At 42.5% G+C, this 10,105-nt stretch overlaps 1 protein-coding gene across 1 annotated transcript; it reads right to left on the reverse strand.

Moving 5' to 3' along the window:
- Window positions 1-562: 562 nt before the first annotated feature.
- Window positions 563-2,402, reverse strand: LOC147021084 (uncharacterized). The gene has a single exon (XM_085890829.1). It carries the CDS (start codon window positions 2,192-2,194, stop codon window positions 569-571), a length of 1,626 nt encoding a protein of 541 aa, XP_085746955.1. The 5' UTR covers window positions 2,195-2,402; the 3' UTR covers window positions 563-568.
- Window positions 2,403-10,105: the final 7,703 nt, after the last annotated feature.

The raw sequence follows: 10,105 nt of genomic DNA on the forward strand, positions 1-10,105 counted from the left end.
TTGATCTTGTGGTTGGCTGTGTTTGCACCCATTGTGTGTTCAACCCACCTGCCCCAAAGTATTGAAGAGTGCTTACCTGTTGAAGATCCTGCATACAATATGGCTTCTGCTGTTGCTGCCATCATCAGGGTGAGGCTTCCGTTCGCGAGCCAGCCAATGAACAATGTAAGATGGTGATAGATTGATTTTCACCAACAACAAGATCCCACCATGGTTTTCCTCTTCTTTCCTTCCTTCACTATGAAAGTTCAGGTTCCTGTCCTCATGAAATGCAAGATGTCCACCAGGATTGAACTCCCTATCCATGACTGTCCGATCAAAAGATGTTTCAGTGATTGCTCCAACATGATCTCAGGTACATTCACGTGTTTGAAATAGACCCTGCGTCAAAGTGAATTTGTTTCAACGGAATATTCTCATGAAATGTTTTTTTTTTGTTTTTTTTGTGTTTTTTTTTTTCCCTTTAAGCTTTTTTCGTGTTTTTTTCCCCCTTTAATATTTTTTCCCCCTTAAATGTGTGTCACGGAGGAGTCTGTTATAGGAGGTGGAAGATGTGGAGGGAAGGTCGTTATCTCTGGAGATGAGGCTTGCCCTTGGGATTCTTCAGGAGGACTACTTTATCTCCTTTGATGGTATATCTCCCGTTTGGGTCACTTTCCCTCTTTTTTTCAAGATCACTCAGCAGCATCTCTTGTTTTTCTCTTTGGAGCTGAGTGTAATCCGGAGTGATAAAAATGTTTTTTGTCCAGAGAGAGGGATCAGTTAAATTGCGAACCTTCTTGTTATTGGTAAGAACAAGATTCCGATCCGACTCACAACTGAACACAACTTTCATTGGTCTGAATCTGTTCTCAATGTACCGTCCAACGCGGAAAGTGCGTACGGGCTCTATGTTCAGGTTCATGGCTTTAATTAATTTTGTCACAACCTCCTTGTCATGTTCCCCTTTTCCCTCCTTCACTCCACGGAACATGAGGTTATTTTTACGCCTTTCTATCTCCGCTGGTTCATCATTGACAAGCTTGGACTGAGACGAATGGTGAGGCTTACGTTCGGCCGGCAGCTGATCAACATCATGCTGTTTCACTTGTTGTTTCCTGCCTTCACAGAGAGGCTTCGGTTGGCGTTGAAGAACAACACTGTACTGTTGTCGCTGCTGCCGCCCTTCATCACTTTGAGGCTTTGGTTCAGGTGGGAGCAAATCAACATCCTGCTGTTTCAGTTGTTGCTTCTGTCGCCCATCATCAGTTATGAGAAGCACTTCTTCATCATCTCCTTCCTCAGCAAGTTTTCCTGCTTTTTGCAATTTGGTTTCTCTCTCCTGGACCTGTTGCTCCCTCAACTCCACATGACGTTTCTTCTCTCTTATCTGTTCTTCTCTTTCCATGAGAATCAACTCTCTTGTTTTCCAGGCAACTTCACATTGCTCTCTGTGTTCTTGTTCCTTTTTCTCTCTCAGACGAGACTCTCCCTCCGATTTATTCAGATTACATTGTCGATTATGAAGCTTCTCTCCCTTTTGGTGGATATGGAGCTGCTGTTTCTTTAGCTCTTCATCTTTCCCGTTCATGAAGGCATCAAACATCCCCTGTCGCTCCAGCTCCTGTTCCTGATATATCGGCAATTCTTTCTCTCTTTGCTGAACATCTTGCTTCCACTTTTTAACTTCTAACATTCTCTTTTCTACTTCAACCATTTTCTTCTTACGTTCTGTGTTTTTACGCTTTTCCCAGATCCAAACTTCAAATTTCTCATCCTCAAAATCCTTTTCCCAATTTGATCGTCTGGATTCTTCCTGCTCCCTTATCTTTAACTCTTCTTGTTTCTTCCTCTCCTGTTCATTTATTTTCTTCTGCTCTGCTTCCTTCTTCTCTTTCTGCTGTTCCTCCTCTCGTTTCCTCCGTTCATCTTCCTCCTTTAACCACAATTCTTTGTTCAATTTCCTTTGCGCTTCCATTTCCATGAACTCACGTTCTCTGTCCTGAACAAACTTCTCTCTTTGGATGAGATCTCCTTTTTTTTGGAGCAACATCTTTTCTTTTTCCTGAAGTTGTTCTTTCTGTGCTTGTAAAACTTTATTTTGCTCCTCTTGATAATGTTCTTCCTCTTGTTCTTCATTTCCGAAGTTCTGTTTCACTGTGAACTCCATTTTTTCCTTCACATCATGAACCTCAGTTCCCTCCAGTTTCTGCATTTCAAGGAGTTTGTTTTCCTGAACATCATTTACCAATGGTGGCACATCTTTCAGTTGTCTCCTTTTGATTTTACATCCACATTTCACACTGCAAGAGAAACAAACATTCTCAGTTCAAGGTAAAATGAAGTATTCCATCACCTGTAAAGTGTTGAATACATGGTTTTGTAAAACATAAACAAACATGTTCCACGAGTGTTACAATGCTACAGGATACGGAATATCGAGTATGCAGATGTAACTTAAACAAGGTCCAAATGATCGGTGTGGAACGATGAATCACACTTGATTATTTAAATAATTTAATGTAACGGTGGAGGATGTTGTGAAATTTAGTGTTTGTTTTTGATGAAGAAGGAAATCATGTAACTTTTTGTAAATTATCTCTCACTTCACTGGAATTCCATTGGAAACATGTTTTCATGACGTCATTTGGCGGCCATCTTGGATTTAAAAATATCCGCCATCTCAGAAGAACAACCAACTTATTCCTTGGAAATCAACACTTAATAAGTGTTTTTTACTTTTTATTCACAACAAGTGTTCAATAATAAACCTTTTAAAATCTTCCTAAAGACATCATTGTTACTTTGTGTGAACAAAAAAAATTCCAATCAGAGGTTTAAACTTGTGTCACGTGGGTTGGACATGGTTCATATCATGAACTGTTTTCAACAATTACATTACTTCACTCATACATCACAGACGAAAATAATGGGATCTGGACTTTTTCGAATATTCACCATCAATCGAATTAAAAAAGAAAGAGCTCAAAGAAAAGAAAGATCTCACTGTCACACAGTAAATAGAAAGATTGATGATAATATTGTTGTGGGCCGGGGGTTTGGTGAGACCACCAGGGGGTGAAGCTATTTCGGTTTCCCACCAGACCCACCCGACTTGCAGGCCATCACACACGGATAAGTCCGTGATGTGGTGGGTCACTAACGGACCGTGAACGCCAATAACTCAACTACATGACCGAGGGTCCTCTGTATAGTTTTCCGGTTACCAAGAAAAAAAACCACGTGATCTAATTACAGGGGGACTCGCCCTAGGTACGTCTTGTCCAAACCAGATCACCTTACCGGATCAGATGCAGCCGAGCGACACTGCCAATGACATACCGGCTAAAAGGAACGGATCGTTAGGAATAAAGTCCAGGCGAGGTTCGGATACGGACCATGCTGGATCAATGAAAGAAAAGACAAAAACGAGCTGGGAACATTTCCACTTATAATTTATGAACAGGCAGGCGAGGAAAAATATGTGGCACGATTAGTAGTTTTTATTGTTGTGTGGAAGGAGGGACAGGACGAAAAGTGTGGTGTGCCAATAATACAAGAAACTTACAAAAGCAGACACATAGCAATTATCCCGATATAATTCTTGTGCACTCTGAACTTAAGCGAGGACAGGCACATGACACACGCACACACACACACACACACACACACACACACACACACACACACACACACACACACACACACACACACACACGCGCGCACACACACACATGCACACACACACACACACACACACACACACACACACACACACACACACACACACGCACACACACACACATCCAGATGAAGAAGGGTTAATGAGAAGAAAGAGGAGAGGAGATGGGGCTAACGGTTTCTCAATATCTTGCACGATTGACCGATTGCACCACCAGTATGTTTTGGGGGGATGCTCCGCTTGGTGATACCTCCCTGACACCTAGCACGTCGTCTCTTGCTTCGTAGCACTTTGAGCAGCTCAAAATCGATCCAGAGAATAGGGCACGACCGTCAGGCATGAAAGAAGAGCTTTTGGTGGAGTCAGAAGCCAGTGGGTGGAGGAAGGCAGAGTCCGGAGCAGTGGGTGGAGAAAGGCAAACAGGATCATGTGGGTGAGTGGAGTCAGGGACGAGGCGGGGAAGAAGACGGATTCAGCAGGTGAGTTGGTGATGAAATTGGAATAAGCAGATGAGGAACGCTGAGCAGGAAAGACGATGACCGACAGCCCCAGGAACCATACTTTTCTCGACGTTGTAGTGCGGGCAAGGGTGACGATCCGAAATGACGTGTCGTCACCTGAATCAGGTGCTCTGGTTGGGCCGTGGACAGCACACGGTCCGGCCGTGATGGCCTGCACCAAACTCCCGGGCCGTCCACGGCGACCCGTGGTCAGCGCCGGTCAATGTGCTGCCTGTCTGTAAGCCATGCGGCCCAAGGAGTACAGCGCGCCTCTGCCTGGCTGCAGCCTCGCCGGGCGGAGAGGCGAGTGGATGTTCGCCATCCGTGCGAGACACCTGGGGTCGCGGTGGTCAGCGAAGACCAATGGTAAGATGCTATGGTAAACACATTCACAGACCCGAACAAGGTGTGCCATTCGTCCCCTGCTATGTGTGCGATTATAAATTATCCCGGGGATGCGCATGTGACCGCCGCCATTGAGTATGCGGTCATTTATAAAATGCAGTGTTGTGTGCAGTGCCGGCCCTGATCTGTGTCATGAAACGAAGGAAAAGGTTGGATATAATTATTAGATGCAGACTTGGATTGAAAAGAGGACAGATACAATTATTAGATGGAGATTTGGATTGAAAAGAGGACAAAGATATAATTATTTAATGGAGATTTGGATTGAAAAGTGGATAGAAATAATTATTTAATGGAGATTTGGATTGAAAAGAGGACAAAGATATAATTACTAGACGCAGAAATGGGTTGAAAAGAGTGAGCCACATGGTTGAAAAGTAAGTTGTTATCATTTGGTGTGTTGTTTTTCCATGGCTGGCTTCCGTGAGGACACCTTGCTTGGATTAGCCTCAGGAATAGCGAAACAGAATAAGAGTGAGTTCAGAGATTTAATCGGACCGAACCATGAGATTCACACAACGCACTGTCCCGTTTGACCCATGAGACAAGAAGGAAGGGACTATCTGACGTATATTACTGAAATAACTGTCTTGGGACCACTGTATGTTGGATGCCATCATGTTGGACGGATGCGGATCCTGGATCCGCAACAATATCACATATCCCTGAAAATAATTTGGTTTCAGGTGGTTCTGACTTCAAGAAAATGGTGAATCAGTTTAAAACTGATTTTCGAATTAAAAAAAAAACAGTTCTATATTGCTGGACAGTGTTAAATTAATGTTTCATGAAACGTTGACATGCTTGTAATGACTTCTGATTGAGTAAACATAGTAAGACTTTGGTCATAAAGCACATCAAATAGAAAAGAATAGTCAATCCATTTTGCAAGATAAAATTTCACCGAGCGTTAATGGGACAAAGCAGTGCGCGAGGGAATATGGGATGGTGTGCCATCGACAACGTAGTTCTAGTTTAATATTTTGTTTGCCTTCAACTGTGTTTTCATGAATTACAAGACAGACTGAGCTGAAACTTTCACAGGTTTTTTTTTGAAACACAGGTTATTTAATACACAGGTATAATTGAAAACAGCTCACCAAAGTGACAGCTCACCAAAGTGATAGCTCACCAAAGGTGTCCCCTCCCTTTAAAATGAGTATTGTTCCACAAGATCTCACTATGACAGCCATTTTGAAGTTCAAGGTAATTACAAGTCTTTACTGCAAGTAAATCTACATTTGTTTTTTGAACCTCGATCAGTACAAATGTTGGTATTTACACCAAATTTAACTTTGATTTTATACAGGATCAGTGGACTTCTTCATGGCAGCCATTTTGCAATCCAAGATGGTCACCATCACCAACTTACACAAAATTAAAATTGTGGGTTTTTTTTAAACTCTTTGGCGTAACAAGTGTGGGTGTTCCCACCAAAATGGACTTCATACGACATCCACAGTCTGAGCTATCGTGTCCCCTTGGATGAAGGTATAAATATTGATGAAAAGTCATTTGTGTTCTTTACCAGTGAATGCAGCGCTTTCTCCTGAACCTCGTCTTGTTGAACCAACGAGATGGATTAAACATAATCACACCGACAAACAAAAGGGAGGCAATCACGACGAACACGACATCACGACCCAGGGACATCCCTCCATCCTCAACAGCATCGTTCTGGAAAAGCTGTGGAAATAGACAAGGCCAGGGGTAGGAAACATGTTTATTTCATTTATAATTAAACGAAACAATGTTTTTACAATTACTTTACAAAATCAAAAAGTTCGTGACAAAATAGCATGTTCTTGATAATTTTAGAGAACAAACACAATGGTTCATGGAATGTTCGAGAGTTTACCTTTTGTACCACGCTTGTTAAGGACAGGTTTGTAAGAGCGTTTGGGAAGTAATTTGTAATTTGTTCAGAATGCTGGCGATAGCTCGCCGACCATTTTCAAAAAACACCGTGGAATCTTTACCATCCAATATAAATGAGTGTTGGTGGATGAATCCTTCATGTTTAATGTTCCTCCAATGGTTGTAACACACATTACACGTGAACACCAGGGTGGTAGTTTATGGAGGGATCGAGATTTGAACCCAGGCTCAGAGGTGAATGTGTAAACTGTGAAACTCCACCAGCCCTGAGATGGATCTTCCTGGGGATCAATTTCCACTGCACACGGAGTGCAATGTGTGGTACCAGATACACTCAAGGTATACCGTGAAGATTCCTCCATCGACACGAACATGAAGGAGATTTTACCTTGAAGGGACAAATTCCAAGTTTACTTGGTGCGGAAAGTTCACCTGCAGTTTCCAACCAAAGATAAACACTCTTTATGTTCCTCATCACATCGTCACGGTAAAGATGGATCACAACAATTTAAAGGACAAACAAGGAAGATTAAATATGGGATTTCAACTGTGCACCAACACTCACTGACCTACTCCTTGTTCAAGGCTACTCCTGGAATATTTGATTTCCACAAAAAAAAATGTCGTAAGACAAGAGAGCCGACTTAAGAGTAATGAAAAATTGTGAAGCAGTGGGACCTGATGAGATACCATTGTCGGATGGACCTGCCTTGGTGAATATGGGGTTCAGGTGTTCAATAAACCATTGAACTGGGTTATGATGAGAGAGGACATTCCAAGGACATGGAGGGGAAACATTCTGGGATCATTATTTAATATTCCACTCTCCAGTTGTAGATGTTTTAGATGAACCTTGAAGTTGGGAATATGGAATGTTTCTTTTTGGTATCTCGTCATTTAAGGTTTCCTGAATGAGAAACTGTATGATGACCCTCTGTCATCATTTAACATTGATTTTATACACACATTTTAAAAACACCGGGTTTGAGTACTAAACGTCTCCTATTCAGGGGGTGTGTTGGGTGTTTTGGGTGTTTTGGGTGTATGATCCAATCCTACAGCAGGCATGATGGTTCGGTGTCATCAAGCTCTATCTCAGAGGTCCAACTTGTTGAAGCTCCACACCTCCTCCCCCACACCCCACACCTCCTCACCCACACCCCCTACCTCTCCCCCAACCTCTCCCCCCACACTCCCACCATCGAAAATCCGAAGTCCAGGCTGGGCCTGATATCCCAAACTATAATAAAAACAACACCCCCCGTGCTGTGTACCTTCCCCGAGTTCAGTACGTTATTTCTCACAATCCCTACTTACCTGCTGTGGTCGGGACGCTCCACTTCCGAGGACGGTGATCACGAACACCGCGATGAGAAACCACGACATGTCTGGTGTTCACTAATCCACGGACTGACGATTTTACGATACAGCTCTGTTATGTGTTGAGATCTCCCTGTTGTTGGAATTCTCATTGTAACCACGAACAACCACTGTGACGTCACAGTGTGGTCACGCCCCTTTCACTCGTTTCTGTTCATATTTTCACCTCGATATAATTATTTACGTATTTTTTGTTCTGATTAAGCTCTTCCGGTGAAAACCACGTGACCCAAGGTTGATTAACATCTCGTGTTTTGTGTTTCAATCATTTTTACACCAATGAGAAAAGGATTTAAAAACGTTCAGTTTGATAAGTTGGGATATTGATAATACTGACATTGTACAACGGATGTGTGTTTACTCCATTGATGGTTTTAATGTTAAACCTTGTTATAAAGGAGTTCACTCAGTGAGTAATGGTGCACGTCCTGATTCATCTTCGTCTCTTTGTTATTCCTGTGAACATCAATTTTTTGTGTGTGTGTGTGTGTGTGTGTGTGTGTGTGTGTGTGTGTGTGTGTGTGTGAACGTGCGTACGTAATAAATAGATAGCCTTGAATGGATTCCCATCCCATAATCCCGTTTTCTCAATACATCCTCCACCGAAAGTGGACGAAGGTGAAGTTTTCACCCCTATCCATCTATTGTTGGTTTCTTGGGAAATCGAGGATTCGTGAGTTTCGTGGAGTTCGGTGGTGGAGTACTCAGGGCCGCTGAGAGCCACAATGGGCCCGGGGGGGGGGGGGGTGGGGTGGGATACCAAGTGAAGACCCCCTTCGTCCAGCCCCTGCACCACAAATAAACTAAATTTCCCTGATTTCCCAATTGTGTTGTCTACCTTCCCCGAGTACACTACATCATCATTTCTGACAATCCCTACTTACCTGCTGCGGTGGACGGGAAGCTCCACTTCCGAGGACGGTGAACACGAACACCGCGATGACAAACCACGACATGTCTGGTGTACGGCTGTCCACGAACTGACGATTTAACGACACACCTCTGTCTTAAGATTTTCCTGTTGTTGGAATTGTTATTGTAACCATGAACAACCTCTGTGATGTCACAATAGACTGTGGCCACGCCCGCTTTTCATCATTTCTATTGAAATCTCATGTAATATTTAGATATTTTTTTATATACAATTGTTCAAATAAATCTCTTCCAGTGAAAACCACGTAACCCAACGTTGATGAATAACACGGATCTTTTGTCTTTCAAATATTTTACATCATTGAGAACAGGATTTTAAAACGTTCATTTTGATAAGTTGGGACACTGATTATTGACGCTGCGCAACAGATGTGTGTTTATTTCATTTACTCGTGCACCCACTCCCTTGAGAAGTGGCAGTGAGGATCCTATGACGAGTCCTGGTGTAGAATATAGATCACAGTAGATCTCGGTTCCAGTCCGTGATTCTGTGGTGGAGACGATCAGCATGGAATGCCTAAAGGATGTCGGGATTCCTCCAAATTTCTCTCATTTCCCTGTTAAACAGCAGCACCGACTGTTGAAAAAGGTAATCAATCCGTGTTTGTGTTTTATATAAATATTTATTTTTATTTCTGCTCTGTGTTTTCCACGAAACGCCACGATAAGCTATTTATACACGTCAACACGGCATTTGTCCAAGGAAGAACCCCTTCGGGAGGAGGTATTATTCGTATTAATATTTCTTTGTAATAACATTAATATTATCCTTTTGTTATTCAGATTGTTGTGAGAAACGGCATTGGAAAAACGTCACAATTAGCTATTTTCCCACGGATATACACCTTAAAACGGACCTCGCCCCCAAGGTGGAGGGGATCAAATAAAATCGCCACAAGCTCCATCGTTTGACCCTCAGTCCTCCAGTCAAGTTTCATTGAGATTGGATAAATATATAACAACCGAATGTATCGCGGTCAAAAAACACACAGAGACAGAGAGAGAGACACCAAATTGTGTAATTCAGTGTGATGATGTAATTAATGATAAACCTTGTGATAAAGGAGTTTGGACAGTGAATAATGGTTCACCTTGCTCTTCGTTTATATCTCTCTGGTATTGGTGTGAACATTCAATCTTTGTGTGAATATCCGTGGAAAAATGGACGTATAAACAAATAAGTAGGCCTCACCTTCAATAGATTCCCATCCACCATCCCGTTTTCTCAATACATTCTCCACCGAAGGTGAACGAAGGTGATGTTTTCACTCTTATCCATCTGTTTGTTTGTTACTTGTCAAATTGAAGATTCGTAAGTATCAGGGAGTTCGGTGGTCGAGCAATGTCC

The sequence above is a fragment of the Eptatretus burgeri genome, chromosome 8, assembly GCF_056783735.1.
Source record: "Eptatretus burgeri isolate ZD-2024b chromosome 8, Ebu_testis_v1, whole genome shotgun sequence".
NCBI lineage: Eukaryota > Metazoa > Chordata > Myxini > Myxiniformes > Myxinidae > Eptatretus > Eptatretus burgeri.

Bases quoted from the DNA above. Each gene is read 5' to 3' on its own strand.
- LOC147021084 (XM_085890829.1), bottom strand. From the start codon at position 2,194: ATGCAGAAACTGGAGGGAACTGAGGTTCATGATGTGAAGGAAAAAATG.